Source organism: Nicotiana sylvestris, chromosome 4, assembly GCF_000393655.2.
Source record: "Nicotiana sylvestris chromosome 4, ASM39365v2, whole genome shotgun sequence".
NCBI lineage: Eukaryota > Viridiplantae > Streptophyta > Magnoliopsida > Solanales > Solanaceae > Nicotiana > Nicotiana sylvestris.
In genome coordinates, this window is record NC_091060.1 from 90798586 (window position 1) to 90818703 (window position 20118).

The following is a 20118-nucleotide window of genomic DNA, read 5'->3' on the forward strand; positions in this document are numbered from 1 at the left end:
TTAAGATAGTCCAAACACACTCTCCATCCGGTCACCATTCTTGTAGGAATCAACTCATTCTTATCATTGGTGACCACCGTCATGCCCCTTTCTTTGGAACACATTGAACCAGAGAAGTCCACGAACTATCAGAAATGGGATAAACAACCCTGACATCCAACCACTTGATGATCTCCTTTTTGACAACCTCTTGCATGGCTTCATTGAGTCTCCGTTGATGTTCAATAGATGGTTTGGCACCTTCCTCCAAGTTAATCTTGTGCATGAAAAATGTAGGGCTTATTCCCTGAATATCTGCCAATGTCCATCCAATTGCCTTCTTCCACTTTTGTAGCACCGCCTATGTAGAATCTACCTGCACGTTAGTCAAACAAGAGGAAAGAATAACTGGTAAAGTAGAAGAAGGGACAAGAAATTTATACCGAAGATATGGGGGCAATGGCTTCAACTCCACGATGGGAGGCTCCTCAATTGAAGGCTTTGTTGGAGGAGTGGTTCTATTTTCAAGATCCAAGGACAATATGCAGGGCTCATAAGTGTACGATCCTATTTCTTGCAAAGAGTTCACACATTCCACGTAAACCTCCATTTCTTAATCATCACAATTGATCAAGACGACCTCCAATGTATCATCAACATTCATCACAATACTTGTTTCATACACAATCATATCGGTCACCAAGTCTACGAAAGAACACATTACATTGCTATCGGGTTGCCTCACAGACTTACACACATGGAAAATCACTTTTTTATCACCAACCCAGAAGGAAAGTTCTCCAGCTTCAACATCAACTAGAGCCTTCCCCCTAGCAAGGAAAGGTCTCCCAAGAATAATTGACACCTCATAGTCAACCTTACAATCAAGAATAACAAAATCCGTTGGAAGAATGAATTTATCAACACGAACCAACACATCATCAATCACTCCCAAAGGTCTCTTCATGGTACGATCTGCCATTTGTAATCTCATAGATGTGGGTCTTGGTTGCCCAATTCCCATAGTCTTGAAAATAGAATAGGGCATCAAATTGATACTTGCCCCATGATCACAAAGAGCTTTAGAAAATTTGCCACTTCCAATGGTACAAGGTATTGTGAAAGCATCGGGATCTTCCAATTTAGGAGCCATTAGATGCACAATTGCACTCACTTGATGAGTCATCTTTATAGTTTCACAGTTCATCAGCTACTTTTTTGTCACCAAGGCTTTCATAAACTTTGCATAACCGGGCATTTGCTCCAAAGCCTCAACCAATGGCATGTTGATAGATAGACTCTTCATCCTATCAATGAACTTTTTGAATTGATTCTCACCATTATTCTTGGCAAGCCTTTGAGGATATGAAGGAGGAGGCCTAGGCATTAGTTCCTTAGCCTTTTGCATTACCGTTTCCAGTATGTCAATAATATGCTCCCTAGAAGGGTTTACTTCCTCTTGAGCTTCCTCCACATTGTCACCAATATCAATATACACTTCATTATTTGCTTGCACCTCATTGTTCGAGATCTCATCTTATTGTACCATTTGCTCATCATCCACAAGTTTTCTTTGACTTGAGGTGGGTGCATCCCCACCTTTTCCACTCCTTGTAGTAACGGCCATGGTATGTCCCGTGTTGTTCCCACTCTTTGGGTTCACTACCGTGTCACTTGCTAGTGCCTCCTTAGGATGAGTGTTTAAAGCTTGTTAGATTTACCCATAATTGAACTTCCAAGTTGCGAATTGAAGTGTTGTGTGAGGCTAGATGGGCATCAGAGTCGACATTCTTCTCCATCATTTGTTTGAACATATTCTCAATTTGTCTCATCTCATTGTTGGAAGAACTTGGACCATGAGAAGGATAAGGAGGTGGGTTGCTCAGTTGTTGATACATCGGGGCCTTTAAAAGCCCGACCCCCGATCGCCTTGATTATTGTTCCATCCCCCTTGGTTATTTCCTCCCCAATACCCTTGATTATTGCCACTCCTGTTGCCTTAGTTATTTAACCATTCCAATTTCCTTGATTGTTGTTACTACTCCAATTCCCTTGATTTTTACCACAATTCCAGTTACCTTGGTTGTTAGAATTCCAATTCCCTTGATTACCTTGAGGTCGCCATTGTTGTTGATTCGGGCCTTGAGAGTTGTTTCTTTTCCCTTGAAAGTTGTTCACATATTGTATTTCCTCCTCTTATTCATTGTAAGGTTCATCTTGATCAAACCTACTATCTTCTTGTCCATAGTATTCCACATGGTTTTGCACTTGTAGACCCTTTTGCGTTCTCTTGTTCACCATTATACTAACTCCCTCCATTGCATTGACTTTCTTAAGACCTTGCACTTGTTGAATTTGAGCCTTGGCTAATTGATTCATTGTGGCGGTCAACTCGGTAATGGCTTGCCCATGATCATGCGATTCTGTATGTAGGTGAATCACATTTAGATAACCTTAAGGAACATTCGCTCTACTTTGCCATGCTGATGAAGTATCTGCCATCTCATCCAAAATCTAACAAGCTTCTGCATACAGCATTATCATGAAATTTCCACCGGCAAATTGGTTGACCACACATTGATTGGTAGTATTGATCCCCCGATAGAAAGTTTTTTGAATCATAGCTTCCATCATGTCATTATTTGGGCAGTCTTTCACCATAGTTTGGTACCTCTCCCATATTTCATGCAACGACTCATTGGGTTCTTGTTTGAATGCTAGAATCTCGTTTCTAAGAGTAGCCATATGCCTGGGAGCAAAGAACTTGGAAATAAATTTCTCCGCCAATTCATCCCATGTATGGATGGAATGGTTTGGTAGTCTCTCTAACCAATCTAAGACTTTCCACCATAGAGAGAAAGGAAGTAGCCTCAACCTTAAAGCATCCTCGGAGACGTTTGTCTATTTACTCCCCAAACAAGTGTCCACAAACCCCTTCAAGTGTTTGTATGCACTTTGACTCGGAGCCCCGATGAAAAATCCCCATTGCTCTAGCAATGTTAGAATAATATTTGTAATTTAAAAGTTGTCTGCCCTAATGTGGGGCGAGACTATGGCCCTTGTATACCCTTCATTTGGCAACACCCAGTGTAAAGCCGCTCTTGGTGGAGGTGGGGTGGAATTGGGATGTTGTCTTGAGGCCGACGACCTCTTCTATTTGCTTGAGGTTCAAGAGGATTCTCTTCAACTTGGTCTTCCTCAACGTCCACATCCCCCATAGGCATGTTTCAAAGTGGGTCATTGTTGTTGAGATCCACTATTGCACCTATAATTGTTTCACAAAGAAGATTAGTAACACGGAAGGAAAAGAAGACAATTCACACACAATACCAAATATATAGCTAAATCCGTATTGAGTTCCTCGGCAACGATGCCAAAAATTGATGAAGTCCAAATGCACATCTCTAACGAGGTATGAAATGGTCGTTTGCAATAACAAAACTCAAAAAGGAGTCGGGATCAAATTCACATGGAGCGAAGATGGGAATTAGTAGTATATATTTGGAGTGAGTATTCGAAGTATCTAGATTGCACTTCCACAAACATGGTTTTGTTCTTACTTCTAAAATTACGCTAAGTATTGCAAATCTAAAAGTATAAAACTAGATAAGATTGTTTTTGAATGTTTTTCAAAGATATAAAAAGGTCTAGGGCTGTGATCATGGCCTAGGTATATACCTAATGGGATAAAGACTTTTATGTTGTTTTATTAACTGGGTGTATTATAGCTCACAACACTATGTTGCCCACTTAATACCTCTCGGTCATAGAGTAGTTTTGCCCAATTTGGCTTTCTCAAGTCCAAATGGGTATCTACCAAAACGGTTGATAAGAGCTCAAGTCGGGTTATTACTATCTCTAGGTTGAACCCTTTAATTGGGTTAATCAAATCTCCCAATTAACCCAATTCCTTATTAGCTAAGTTAATCTAGACTAAGACTCTCTTTCTCAAGAAGAGACTAAGTCAAATAGGCATAAATCAATGTTTGCAACCATTAATTTCACAATTGAAGCATGAACCTAGCTAAATAACACACACCCATTCATAAACAAGCATAACATTAATCACCCATAAGGTTTACACACTAGGGTTGGGTCACAACCCTAGTAAAAATCTAGCTACTCATAGTGGGTGTAGAAGAAAATATAATAAAACTTATATTGAAAGATTAAAGTATAAAAACCCAATGTTAAATCACCAAAATAAGCTAAAGTTGCCTAAAGAAGCAAGATGAAACGGCTACAACACTTTGAATATTCAAAACTTGACCTAATTTTGTAAAACTATTCTATTTATACAAGGCTGAAATTTTCGAACAAAAATGCCCTTTCGGAGGTTTGCGGCCGCGCAATTCCATGTGTGGTTCGCACATTACTTCAGTCTTGACAGGATTTGAATCTGCGGCCACAAAATTCTGAGACGCTGCTGCATCTCTCATGTTCTGCGGTGTGCACATTTCTGGGTGCAGCCACATAGAGCTCTTTTACGAACCGGACAATTCTGAGTGCCTCCGCGCAACTGACTTCTGCGGTCGCACAATAATTGTGCGGTCCCCACTTCCTTTGAGCTGGAAATGAGAACTCTCTAAACTTTTGATCTTGCTTAACTTCTGCGGCTGCACAATTCTTGTGCGGACTGCACTTTGCACTTGGCCTCTAATAAACTTTCCTTCATAATCTGCAGTCCGCACTTTAAGCTATTGTGCCTGATTTTGTTCTTGAGTTCAGATCACTCCTTCTTGAGTTAGATTTCATATTAATGGCTTATTTTTCAATATTCCTACAATTAAGCATATTTCATCAATTTTCGGGAATACTATTAAATGCTTTTAAACTAAAACGAAAGCTAAAAGACACTAATAATTAGTCAAAATCCCCATTTATCTCCTTTCTCTTAGCTTGAGGCAAATGCCCTACGATAAGGGCCATGGTGATATGACTGAATGCAACAGTTCTGTCAGTCGATGCATATTATTGGCATATCATTGGCATTTATCGCACCTAACTACAAAGTATTCTACTTCTTCTTCCATTTTTGGTTAATAATATCCTGCTCTTATCAATGTCTTCACCAAAGATCTTCCCCCAACATGATTTCCACAATGCCCCTTGTGTACTTCTCTCATTATATATTCCGTTTGTGATGGTCCAAGGCATCGTGCTAAAAGTCCACCAAATATTTTGCGATATAAATTTTTGCCAATTAAGCAATACTGAGCAGCTTTCAACTACAACAATTAGGATTTCTTCTTATCCTCAGGCAAAATACCATACAGCAAAAGGCTCACAAATTCGAGATTTTCCATCAGCGATAGATGTGAGATTTTCCAACGTGTCCACTTATGCATTTTTCTTTCTAGGTATTTGCACAGCTTTCCATGTCTGAAATTGTCTAAGTAATTCTCGTACATTTTTGAGGTATTGCTGCATCCATGTCTCTCTTTCCACGTAAGTCCCCTACATTTGATTGACTACCACCTGCGAGTCACTTTTGATCATAATTTGTTCAATGCCAAGCTCCCGTGCGAGTTCCAAACCTGCAATCATAGCTTCATACTCTGCCTCATTGTTAGTAATTGGATAAAATTTTATTGCTTGTCTTATGACTTTCCCCGAGGGTGGAATTAAAACAATATCCAAACCTACTCCTTTAACATTTGAAGAACCGTCAGTAAATAGGGTCCAAGTCCCTGGATTAGCTCCGGTAAATATTTGTAGATCTTATTTTGCTTCAGGAACTAGGTTCGGACTAAAATCGGCTAATACCTACGATTTTATTGCGGTTCTAGGGTGATATATAATATCATATTCACTGAGTTCTATTGCCCATTTAGCTATCCTACCTGATAGTTCTTGTTTATGCAATATGTTTTTAGTGGGAAAGCAGTTATAACAAAAATAGGATGACACTGAAAGTAAGGTTGTAACTTTCTTGATACCATAATTAAAGCTAAAGCAAGTTTTTCTAGGTGAGGATATCGCATCTCAGCATCTAGTAAAGACTTAATAACATAGTAAACTGGAGATTGTTTACCTTAATCTTCACGTACCAATATCGCGCTTACTGCTACTTCTGACACAGTGAGGTAAATAAGCAACCTCTCTCTGTCTTTTGGTTTTGCTAATAGAGGTGGATTTGATAGATACGTCTTTAAGTCCTTCAGAGCTTGTTGACACTCGTCAGTCCATTCAATCTGATTTTGCTTTTTCGATATTAAGAAGAATTTAAAGCATTTTTCTGATGACTTTGATATAAACCTTCACAAAGCTGCTATTCTGCCTGTTAATCATTGCACTTCTTTCTTGCTCATGAGTATATCTGGTATTTTCTCAATAACTTGATCTATTCAAAAGTATTTGTACCTCATACTGGATCACTTTATTTTTGAAGGCCCCTTGCTTCCTTTTCTTTTGCTTGACATGTGGGTGTAATGAATCCTCATTTAGCTTATGAGTCATTATCTCCGGTGGCATACCTGTCATATCTGAATGCAACCAAGTAAAGCAATCTATGTTAGCACATAAAAATTCAAGTAACTTACCTTTCGTTTTGGGGCATAAATTTGCTCCGAGGTAATCTATTCTACCTGGCCAGTGGACAAATAATATTAGAGCTTTGAGCTCCTCTGTGGTTGTTTTAATGTTCTCATTTTTCTCTGGCTCTTGAATCACATCAGGTCTTAAATCAACATCAGTCTACCCTTGTGTGTTTTCAGTTGAGGGATGAACAATAGTGTCCTCAACTGGGTTATTTAATTGCTATTTTGTATCTACATAGTTGACTGTTGTGTTTGCAATCACAACCGAATTAATACTTTGTGAAACCTATTGATCTCCGAAGATTTGTCGGATTCCCCACTGTGAAGGAAATTTGATAACTTGATGCAACATGGACGGGACAATATCCATATCATGAATCCATGGCCTTCCCAAGATTATATTATAGGTCGTGTCTGCGTCGATTACCTGGAACTTTGTGTCTTTGATAACTCTTTCTACAAACGTGGCTAGTATAACTTCTCCTTTTGTAACAATGCTTGAATTATCAAATCCAGAAAAAGACCGTGCCTTTGATATGACCTTGGTATTATCTTGCATTTCATTTACTACCCTCAGTAAAATGATGTTTACTGAGCTACATGGGTCAATCAAAAGTACTCGTTTTACATTAGTATCATCTACACGTAGAGATATTACCAGTGCATCATTGTGAGGAATTATCAAGACGTTTGGATCTTCATCGTCAAACGTTATACTGTCACCATCCAAGACTTGGCGAAGCCACTTTCCATGAGTGATAGTAACTTTTGATGTCTTTTTTGCGGTTGTGTATGTTACTCCATTAACTTCATCTCCTCCAGTTATAACACTGACTGTTCTCTTTGCTGATGGAGGCTTTGGGGGTTCTTGTCTGTTTTTCATGTATGATTGTCTTCCTTTCTCTCTGAATAAATCATTAAGATAATCTTGCTTCAGTAAATGTTCAACCTCACATTGCAAAAGCCTGCAATCTACTGTTCTATGGCTATGGTCATTGTGAAACTTGCACTAGAATTCTAGGTTCCTTTTGTTTGGATCTGATCTCATTTCTTTCGTCCATCACACCTTATCTCCTAACCTCTTAGAACATCCACCAATTCAGAGGTGCTAATATTAAATCTATAATCTTCTATTCTTGCTCGAGTACTGAAATCATTGCTTCAGGCATCTCGCTCCTTTTTGAACCTGGATGAAGAACTCGCCTCTTTTTGCCTTGATCTTGAATCAAAACATGCATTATCTTGTTTAGATCGAGAATCTCGTCCCGCAGGTCCCACATAAGGCTCGTACATATTTTTACCGGACTTTCTCTTTGATTTTGACCGTCTCGAACGTGGTCTTTCGTGAACCCTAGGTTGTGCAACCATATCTTCTTCTATCTACAGGCTTTGTGTTGTATTGATTGAATATATCATTCTAAGTTGTTGCAGGAAATTCTCGCAAACTTTCTTTTAACCTTCTCGTGGATTCTGAACTTTTCTCGTTCAAGTTGCTCGCAAATGCCATAACCGCCTAGTTATCAAGTACTCACGGTAGCATCATCCTCTCTCGTTAGAATCTATCTACAAATTCTCTGAGTAATTCTGTACTCTCTTATTTAACTTTGAAGATATCTTCCATCATTTTTTCAACTTTTTGAGCCCCCAAATATGCCTTTATAAATGAATCTGCAATCTCACTAAAAGAATCAATGGAATTTTCAGGTAAGAGAGAATACCATGTTAACACTCCTTGTGTGAGAGCTTCGCCAAATTTTTTAACCAAAACTGATTCAATCTCCTGCTTGGTTAAATCATTGCCTTTCACGCCGGTAGTGAATGCGGTTACGTGATCCCGGGGGTCAGACGTTCCATCATATTTGGAAATATTAGGCACTTTAAACTTTTTGGGAATTAGCAAAGGTGTTGCACTTGGCTTCTAGAGTTGTTGTGAATATTTGTCAATATCCACACCTTTGATCATGGGGGGTACGCCAGGTATTTGCTCTATATGCTCATTTTGCTCCTTTAGTTATTTCTGTAAAGTTAGCACTAAACTTTGTAAACTAGAATTATTTGGTGTACCTGACCCTCCATCGCGAGATCCATTGGGCATTTCTCCACTTCCAGAGTTATCAGCCCGAACGTGGATTCTTCAATGTTGTTGTATTAACTGGTGGATTAGTTTGTGCTGTGTTGGGTAATCCTCTAACAAAAGCCTGCAATGCATCGTTCACATGTTCTGCAATCAACTGCTTCAGAACATTCTGCTCAATGGTTTGGTCGCCTCCATGTTGACCATCAGTGCGAAGCAGACCTTTCAGGTGAACTTTCATGAGATTGCTTAGGATTTCCCGTGGGTGTATGATAATTAATGGAGAACATCCCTTAGTATTAAATATATAGTCGTTGCAGAGAATTTTGGCATTCATGGCCTGCTGTTCCATATTCATCAATGACCGCCATTATTATCATTTAAGAGAGGCTTGATCCTAAGACCTTGTTCCCTAGGTATAGCTATAAATAGTGACTTCATCAACCATTGTAAGAAACGAAAATTCTGACAAACTTATGCTACATACTATTCCCAAGCTAAACAACACTTTATTTTTTGTCTAACGTTATTCTTATTACTGCTTTCGAAAGCCTTTCTCCCGGAATCAAGCTATCTGCTATTTATCTCTATTTCAACGCTAAGTTTTGTATTTTATTTTATTTAATTATCATTTTGGGATCAAATGGATTCGCTTGTCTAAAAACCACACTATAAATTTAACTGTACCATTTTACGGGTCAACACTTACCCCAATAGTGAATGTAGAGAGGTTATTTATATTAAACCCTCAGCACGAGGAAAAATAAAAAAACAGTAGCAACACGAAATAACAAGAATAAAATAAAATAAAACAAGGCAAAAGTAACAACATGAAGATAAAAATTTACAATACTAGAATATAAGATTGCCATTAATAACATTGCAATTGTCCGGAAACCCGCACAATTAGCTATTAACCTATAACCTTAATCCTCTGCCTCCACACCTTCCTATTAAGGGTCATATCCTCGATCAGCTGAAGTAAAACTATATCTTGCCTAATCACCTCTGCTCAATACTTTTTGGCCTACCTCTACTTCTTTTAAGACCTCCTAAGGACAACCTCTCATACCTCCTTATTGGGGTATCTGCGTTTCTCCTCTTCACATGCCTAAATAGTCTACGTCTCGCATCCCGTATTTTCTATTCCATTGGGGCCAATCCTACCTTGACCCGAATATCCTTATTCTTAATCTTGCCAATCCTAGTATGCCCACACATCCATCAAAACATCCTCATTTCTGCTACTTTTATTTTATGGACATGAAAATTCTTGACTGGCCAACACTCTGCCCCATACAACATAGTCATTCTTACTACTACTCTATAGAACTTACCTTTAAGTTTAAGAGGCACATTCTTATGCATATGACACTAGATGCGAGCCTCCATTTCAAACGCAAAATGGAGTGTTACCTAAACAATTATAATTTTGGAAAAAGGTGTATTTATTAATTTGGGAGTCTTCTGTGTGGAAGACCGATAACTATTTTATTGGAAAATTACCAGTTATGTCCGCTCATAAGTAAGTTATTACAGAAATTGACCAATTTATAAAATATTTCCAGTATTATCCAATTAGCTATTTGTAGCCAAAAAGGTCAAATTTTTATTTTCTTTTGAGTGGGTGTTGTTGGAATAGATATGGTACATCTTTAAGAAATTTGAATCTCAGTTTTGGGATGATTTGGTAGTGTTTTTAGGTAGTTTGAATTGAAAATTCAAAGTAGAAGATGAACATGAAAAAGATGATATGTGTATACATTATGTATCATTTGTGTATACACGTATCATATGTGTATCAAATGTGTATCACATGTATATCCATGTATACCTGTGTGTGAGATACATGCAAGAAACCTGATACTTTTTAGATTTGGTTTGGTTTTGGTTATGAATTTTAAAAACTGATCAAATTTAGTTTGATTTTGATTTTAATCAAAAAAGATCGAACCAAACCAACTATAGAAGTAGCTATTTAAATTATATATATATATACACACACACACACACACACACACACTGTATGTATGCATGTATGTATGTATATTTTTATATAAAGTTTCTAAGATTTTATGGTATGTATTAGTCGTTTGTATTTTTGGTCTAGTTCTTTGCTATTATTATAATCTAATTTTTTGCCTTTACATTTTAGTTTGATTAATAGTTTTCATTTGCTAAGTACAAGAATTTATTCATGCTAAAAATAATCAATTTTTAATTGAGTACTTAAATTATTCGTCACTATTTGATTCAATCATCATAAATATATCATGGTAAATGATAGATTTCTCAAAGAGAAATTGGTTTGATAATGTTACGTTGAAAATATAGTCGCCGAAATGTGTTTGATAGTGTATGTGTCATATTTAAGAAAAAAATCAATAAATAATCGGAAAAATCGAAAAAACCCACAAAAACCGCATCGATAAAAAAATGACTTAATTGGTTTGATTTGGTTCGAATATTTGAAGAACCGACTTAATTAGTTTGATTTTTTTTAAGGAAAAACTGATCGAAATCGAACCATGAACATCCCTATGCATGATACATTTGTCGCAGAAGAATTTTTTAAACTTGATTTTGTCTACGAATTTTGTTAATGAACCAGTCCAAATCACTTCCAATCTTGCTCAGATTTATTATATTGCATCATCTATATATTTTTAATGAAACAACTATACCTATTGAAAAAGATCCTTTTTTTGCCTAATTATTTTAATATTTTATACCATTGATAATGAACTTGGACTCCAAACTAGTTTAACTCATCTTCAAACTCTGTCAATTTTTGTATATTGCCTCATCTATGTGTTTTCAACGAATTGCAATAATAGCCATTAAAAAAATCTTTTTTTGCCTATGTTTTTTGAATGCTATATATCATTGATAATTGTTTTTTAGTATTTTTGATAGCAGAACTAAAATGGCTAATTATTGATGTTTTTATGGTATATTTTTGTAAGATTTCCTATTTTATTTTACTTTAACCTCTTATTTTCTCCCACCGATTTTCCTCCGGCTTACTTGCATTCTTCATTAATCCAAAATTTTATAAATTCAGTTATGGGCATAACCATTAAACAGGCTACAGCCTCCGTGGATGCCGCAATATCTAGTGCAACAAAGTCATTGACCGAATTTTATATTAGTACACATAACTTTGATAATTATTATGCTAAATTATGTCGACTTATTCCTCCCTTTGTCCTTTTCCTGTTTCCCTCTTTAACTCTTTTTTTTGGGTGGTAAGAACTTTGTTTTAATTAAGTAGAAGGGAACCGAACATAGCAACAACCCAAAATTGCGAGATTAAAATTTTAAACAGAAAAAATTTAAATACATATGTGATGACCAGATAGGTCATCTTATGATTTAAAACTAAATTATGTGTTTCAGGGCCTTTAATACCTCATTTTATCTCTCTTAGATTTGCGTGCGCAATCCGTACGTGTTTCCAGAAAGCTTTTGTGTTGAAAGTTGATAAAAATAAGAATTTTTGCTTTAAAACATCATTTGAGTTGACTTAGGTCGATATTTTTGGTAAACAGACCCGGATTCATATTTTGAAAGTCCCGGTGGGTCCGTATCGAAATATGAGACCTGAGCGTATGCCTAGAATCGGATTCGGAGGTCCTTATCCCGAGTTACGACCTTTTGTTAAAAATTAAAATATGAAAAAAATTATTGGTTTTTAAGAAATTACTTATGTTTGATCTTGTTGGTATCGAGTCCGTATTTTGGTTTCAGAGTCCGGTACAGGTTCATTATAATATTTAAGACATGTCTGTGAAATTTTGTGAGAAACGGAGTTGGTTTGACGTAATTCAAACGTCCGGTTGTGAAAATAGAAATTTCAAAGTGTTCTTGAGAATTTCATGTGATTTGGTGCTAGATTTGTGGTTCTAGGTATTATTTTGGCGATTTGATCACACAGGCAAGTTCGCATAATATTTAAGACTTGTGTGCATGTTTGGTTTGGAGTTTCGAGGGCTCGGGTGAGTTTCAGTCTAAACGGTAAATTGCTGTTTTGGTCTCGCTGTGTAATATTATTTGTGTAGATTCTATATTGAACAAGGTTCCTTTTCTTGGTTCAGTTTAGTATTTATTTATCGTGAAGGCCTTGTGATTTAGCCTATTGATTTGACTGAGTACATTGAGTGTTTGGTTCTAATATGGTGGGATCGGGCTGCAAGCCGCAGCAGGAGTAATAAGGGAGGGTTGATATGGTGGAATAAGGGTGAATATATATGTATACGGTGGGATCGGGTTGCACGCCGCAACAGGTAGAATAAGGGTGGATTGATATGGTGAAATAAGGGTGAAATTACGATATTGATATTGATATATGGTAGGATCGGGTTGCGCGCCGCAACAAATATATATTATTGATTGTTATTGATATTGTTATGGTGGAATAAGGGAGGATTATGTGTTGTCTGGTGGGATCGGGTTGCGCGCCGCAACAACCTATATGTTTCATTTTCTTGAGCTGCGTTATTTTTCAGTATTTTTATTTGAGCTGGTAGAGATTGATAATTTTGGACAATACTGGTTTATTTTCGAGGATGTGGTTATCATTTCCTGTTGGCTGTTTAATTATGTACCGTATTTCAATTATTCTATCATTATTATAGACTGAATACAGGTTTTAGCGTATGTGACATGCCTTAGCCCCGTTACTACTTCGTCGAGGTTCGGCTGGGCACTTACCATTATATGGGATCGGTTGTACTGATACTGCACTCTGTACATTGTGCAGATTTTAGAGACGATCCAAGCGGCGGTTATTATTGAGCTCAAATCAGACATTCGTGGAGACTTGAGGTACGGTTGTTCAGCGCCCGTAGCTCCTGGAGTCCCCATCCTCTGTCTATTTAGCTGCGTACTTTCATTCGAACAACTTGTTACTTATTTCAGACCCTTATGCACATTACTCTAGTATCGTGTGCACTCGTGACACCAAGTTCAGGAAATTATAATAGATATTTGGCTAGTTCAACTTCTGTATTGTTACTTCAAATTTATTCAGTTATCTCAGTTCTTCTTTAATATTAGATTTAAACTGTTAAACGGAGTAGATTGTTCTAACGTTGGCTTGCCTAGCAAGTGAAATGTGTAACAATTGAGAGCAAGAATTTCAATAACACTGTTTCAATATTCGTTTTGAGTAGATACACGAATTAACTTGACTCGTGCTGGGCACTGTTCTAAGAAACTATTTCAGCAGTGTGAAATATTTCTCCAGTATTAAACAAGCTTACCTCTATTTTATTTAAAGGATACAGGACTCAGCAAAATATTTATATTACAATAATTCAACAAGATTGAAAAGGGAATAGGACAAAGAAATGGAAATAAGAGAAGCTAAGAAAGGAAGAGAAGAAGGCTAGGTAGAAAAGCACTTCTGGTGGTGGATGAATTGTGTAGCCAAATGATGGCTATTTATAATTGTAATTGCATGTAAAATTTGTTGTGCATGGCAAGAAAGTGGCTGATCAAGTTTGCCACTTAGCATAGTCTTCTAGGATGGCTAAGACACTTGTCCAAAACCTTTAAAATATTGCCATAATCCGACCCAAAAATAAACTTGTTGGATTTATATGGTTCAAAGGTAATAGGTTTGGTGTCTTCTGGACTATGAACCAATCTTAGATCAATAAAATTTAACTCATAGAATTACTGGTGAAATATAATATTTCTACGAACCAATAATTCTTAGTGTAAGTAAGAGATTTTATCAATCACATTTTGACCCCATTAATTTTGTTGTTCAACGCGGTTTTGCGCCCAATAGGCCATGCGTGTGCCTGGTTATTCATGAGAGCTTTAGAGACTTGGCCAAAATCTCATAGGAGCGGCCCACTCCACACTCATATAGGTGAATTCATCAAGTGTATACTGCTTTTAAATACACCATCCATAAGGGCTATGAATTTTATTAAGAGTTATAACTCGGTCTCTCAATTAGTACCAGTCAAGCACTCTCTTTTAGTGCATCAGTGCCAATATCGACTCGTTATTACCCATATAAACCTACTTCATGGGATCTCCAATAACATAGGTTGGGTTACCATCTCTATTGATAACATGTCGGCCTTAACCCCATATCTTTTGAGATTTGACGAATTAACTTTCTTCCCACGGATTTAGTCAAAGGATCAGCCAAATATATCTCTTACTTCACATAGTCAATGGAAATTATTCCATCACTCAACGACTATTTTATGATATCATGCCTCAATTTCATGTGTCTAATTTTACAATTATAAGATTTATTCTTTGCAATAGTTATTGCCGCTTGACAATCACAATGCATAGACACAAGAGGCAATACGTCCTTTATTAAAGGGATATTAGCTAAGAAGTTTCTTATCCACTCAGCCTTAGAACCAGCTAACTCCAGAGCTACAAACTTTGATTCCATAGTCGATCTAGCAATGATCGTCTATTTAGCTGATTTTCACGATATTGCACCACCACTAAGGGTGAATACATAACCACTAGTGGATTTTGTCTCATCTGAATCAGAGATCCAGTTTGCATCACTGTACCCTTCTAATATAAAAGGAAATCCACTATATAGAGTACCATAATTCATGGTTCCTCTCAAATATTTCATTAGTCTATCTAATGTAGACCAACGCTCCATGTTCGGATTATGAGTATATCTACTCACTCTACACACAACATAGGCTATATCAGGCCTTGTAAAATTTATTAAATGCATCAAATTCCCAATAATCTGAGCATATTTAGACTGAGCAACTAGGTCACCATTATTCTTTTCAATTGAGAATTAGCATCAAAAGGAGTGTGCACTAGGGTGACATTAAAATATTCAAACTTCTTAAGAAGTCTCTCAACATATTGTTCTTGTGACAATATTATGCCATCTTCACTCCTCATAACTTTAACTCCCAATATCATATTTACTTCACCCAGATCTTTCATATCAAAATTAGCAGACAGAAATAATTTAGTACTTTGCACAATATTTAAACTTGTACCAAATATAAGCATGTCATCAACTAAAGAAAAACCATGTGATGACCCAAAAGGTCATCACTTATTTTAGAAATAAATTCTGCATTTCGAGGCCTTAAAACCCTTTTTCAGCATTACCTCGATCTGCATGAGCAGTTCGGGTGCGTAGCCGGAAAGCTATTATGTGAAAATCTGCGAAAAATGATGAATTTTGACTTTAAAATAAAATTAAGTTGACTTCGGTCAATAGTTTGGGTAAACGGACCCAGACCCATGATTTGACGGTCTCGGAGGGTCCGTAGAAAAATATGGGACTTGGTTGTATGCCCGAAATCAAATTCTGAGGTCCCAAGCCCGAGCAATGAATTTTTTAAAGAAAATTATTTTTTGGAATACTTATGAGTTTTTGAAAATGAAATGTGTATAAAACTTGATGGTATCGGGCCCGTATTTTGGTTCTGGAGCTCGGTACAGGTCTTATATGTGATTTAAGATGAGTCTGTGAAATTTGGTAAGAAACGGACTTGAAATGACGTGAATCGGACCGTATTTGAGAAAATTGAAAAATTTGAAGTTCTTAAGTGGTTTCATGAGTTTGATGCTAAATTCTTAGTTGTTGATGTTTATTTTGGCGATTTGATCGCATGAGCAAGTCCGTAGGGTATTTTTGAGGTAGTTTGCACATTTGGTTTGGAGCTCCGAGGGTTCGGGTGAGTTTCGGATAGGTCTCGGAAGGTTTTTGAACTTAGGAAAATTGCAGAAACTGTTGTTCTGATGCACAGGCCTTCTATGCCTCGCGATCGCGAAGTCCTTCACGTGATCGCGAAAGGGAAAAATGGGCGATTTTTCACAGAGAACTTTACCACAAATTCATAGGTATGTAATCTTAGACTCATTTTCTTACATTTCCAATAGCACCCATTAGATTTCTAGGCCTAAATCATATTCTTTAGGGTAGAAAATTAGGGAATTGGGTAGAGTTAGGGCTATTTGTATAAATGGAATTTAGACCTCCTTTTGGGGTCGGATTTCGAAACTAATTACATATTCGGGCTCGTGGGTGAAGGGGTGATTGGTTTTTGGTCTGAACCTCGTGTTTTGACCAAGCGGGCCTGGGGTCGATTTTTGACTTTTGGGAAGAATGATAGGAAATCTATAATTAAGCATTGGGTATAAATTCTTTAGCATTCATTGATATTGTTAAATCAATTTGGGCTAGATATGAGTTGTTCGGAGGGAAATTCTAAAGGAAAAGCGGTGTTTGAAGCTTGAGTTGGCCGTGGAAGATCGAGGTAAGTGTTTGGTCAAACCTTAGCTTAAGGGATTAGCAGTTGAGCCTTATTTGCTACATGTTAATCGTGGAGTACGACGTATAGGTATGGTGATGAGTATCTATACGTTGGTGTCAAGCATGCCTGTGAGTCTTATATTTTAATTGTTGTGACTCTGTAGTAGTTTATTGTGCTTCATATGAGGATTATCATTATCGTTCCCTTGCCGGGATGTTGTTGTTATAGTCTTGTTCCCTTGCCAGGATGTTGTTTTTAAATTATTGCTACCTTGTCGGGATGTTGTTGTTATAGTCCTGTTTCCTTGCCATGACGTTGTTGTTAAATTATTGTTCCCTTTCCGGGATTCTTTTATGATTGGTATTGATAAATGAAATGGGAGCGGGTTGCACGCCTCCAACAGTAACATATGAAATGGGAATGGGTTGCATGCCTGCAACTGTATTTGGGATCGGGTTGCATGCCTGCAACGGTATTACATGTGTACTTGTTCTTCTTATTTCCTTATCTTTTGCTGGTAATTGATTTATGACATTCCTTACATTTCTCCACTATTATTTTGGTGTTATCTTTTACTCCCCGCAACTGTATCTGCTTCTATTTCCGTTGTATCTGATTTAACTGCACAGGTTTATTTGGTAGTCTGGTCCTAGCCTCGTCACTACTTCGCCGAGGTTAGGCTAGGCACTTACCAGCACATATGGTCGGTTGTGCTGATACTACACTCTGTATTGTGTGCAGATACTGATACCGGAGCGTTTGGACCGCAGTGAGGGTGTTGTCTTCAGTCCATCCAGGCGACCCGAGGTAGTCCTGCAGACATCTGCGGGCCTTGGTGTCTCCTCCTATATTTTCTCTTTCTGTTTTTACTTATTCAGAGACAAACTTATATATTTCCATTTAGACCTTATTCGTAGTATTCTTAGATAGTCCGTGACTTGTGACACCAAATTTTGGGTAGTACTGTACTTTAGATTATGTAGCAGTGTTTGGTTGAATTATTAAGTTTTTCGTCTTCCGCATTCTTGTTACTTAATTTATTCCACTGTTTAATCACTTATTATTTTAAATTATCGAACATGTTTAAAAAAAAGAAAGTAATGATTTTACAATATTTGGCTTGCCTAGCTTCCACGAGTAGGCACCATCACGACTCTCGAGAGTGGAAAATTCGGATCGTGACAAGTTGGTATCATAGCTCTAGGTTACATAGATCTTACAATTCATGGACAAGATTAGTAGAGTCTGAGGGATCGATACATAGATGTCTGTATTTATCCTCCAGAGGCTACAAAGTAAGGAAAAACTTCACATTTATTCTTTTCTGTCGTGCAATTTGGTTTCTCAATGCTAATTGAATTTCTACTCTATTCTTTCGCAGATGGCGAGAACACGTGCTTCCTTATCCACCGATCAGCTGCCCAATACCCCAGCAGCATCTCCCACGAGGGGAAGAGGGCAAGGCCGAGGTAGGGGCAGAGCTTAGCCCAGAGCAGCAGCACCAGTGGCGGAGCCTTAGGTTGACTTTGATGATGAGGTTTCGGCCCAGGCAGTTCTGGTGGGCCTAGGTCAGGTCCCAGAGGGGTTTATTGCTACCCCAATACTCCAGGATGCTCTGGTCTGTCTAGTGGGACTTATGGAATGTGTCACCCGGGCAGGCTTGCTTCCTGTAGCACCAACCGTCTCTCAGGTTGGAGGAGGATCCCAAACTCCTGCTACTCGCACTCCGTAGCAAATGGCTCCTCAGTTTCTGACTCTAGCAGCTTAGCCAGTTGGAGCAAATCAGCTAGGTGTGGTAGCTCAGACCGGTGATGGAGCAGCTATGTCTGCCGATACTTTGTGGAGATTGGACAGGTTCACCAAGCTCTTCATTACTACTTTCAGCGGTGCATCTTTAGAGGATCCCCAGGATTATCTAGATAGCTGTCATGAGGTTCTCAGGAACATGGGGATAGTGGAGACCAATGGGGTCGACTTTGCTACTTTTTGCTTGTTTGGATCTGCCAAAACTTGGTGGAGATATTATTGTTTGGCTAGGCCAGCCGGATCGCTAGCTTTGACTTAGGAGCAGTTTACTCAGCTATTTCTGGAGAATTTTCTCCCCATCACTCAGAGAGAGGCCTATCGGAGGTAGTTTGAGCATCTCCAGCAGGGTTCTATGACAGTTACTCAGTATGAGACCAGATTCATCGACTTGGCCCATCATTCTCTTATCGTACTTCCCACTGAGAGAGAGGATAAGGAGGTTCATTGAGGGACTTATTCAGCCAATTCGACTTCAGATAGCTAAGGAGACAGGGAGTGAGATTTCTTTCTAGGAGGCGGCCAATGTGGCCAGGAGAGATGAGATGGTTCTGTCGTAGGGAGATGGTCAGGGGTCTGACAAGAGGCCTCGTCATTCAGACAGATTTAGTGGTGCCTCGTCTAGAGGCAGGGATTCGTATGGTAGAGGACATCATCCTAGGCCCTTTTAGTCAGCACTCCAGGTCTCTCATGGCACTTCAAGTGGTCGTGGTTCTCATATGCAGTATTCTGATTAGCAGTCGTAAAGTGCACCACTAGCTCCTATTAGTGCACCGACACTTTAGAGTTTTCAGGATTGTCAGACCCAGCAGCCGAGTGCTTGTTTTACTTGTGGAGACACGAGGCATATTGCTAGATATTGCCCTCGAGCACCGAGAAGTTCTCAACAGCAGGGTTCCCGTGCTACGGTACAGGCACCAGGCGTTCCACCGCCCGCTCCGCCAGCTAAGGGTAGGGGTAGATGTGCTAGAGGTGGGGGTAAAGGTATTAGAGGTGGAGGTCAGGCAGCTAGAGGTGGAGGCCAGCTAGTAGCAGGTCGTCCTAGAGATGTAGTTCAGGGTGGTAGGGCCCAGCCCCGATGTTATGCTCTTCCAGCCAGGCCTGAGGCTGAGGCTTCCGATGTAGTTATCACAGGTACTATTCTGGTTTGTAGTAGAGATGCTTCAGTCCTATTTTATCCAGGGTCTACATACTCCTATGTGTCATCTTATTTTTCACCCTATCTGGTCATGCCTAGTGATTCCTTTAATGACCCTGTATATGTGTCTACACCGGTGGGTGATTCTATTGTGGTAGATCGAGTCCATCTTTTGTGTTTAGTTGTGATTAGGGGTCTTGAGACTCGTATAGATTTGTTATTTCTAGACATGGTTGATTTTTGATGTCATATTAGGGATGGACTGGTTATCACCTTCCCACGCTATCTTGGACTGTCATGCCAAGATTG

General features: G+C 38.4%; 1 protein-coding gene across 1 annotated transcript; it reads right to left on the bottom strand.

Moving 5' to 3' along the window:
* Nucleotides 1-592: 592 nt before the first annotated feature.
* Nucleotides 593-1165, bottom strand: LOC138889837 (uncharacterized). Its single transcript, XM_070173172.1, has one exon. It carries the CDS (start codon nucleotides 1163-1165, stop codon nucleotides 593-595), a length of 573 nt encoding a protein of 190 aa, XP_070029273.1.
* Between the last annotated feature and the right edge of the window lie 18953 nt (nucleotides 1166-20118).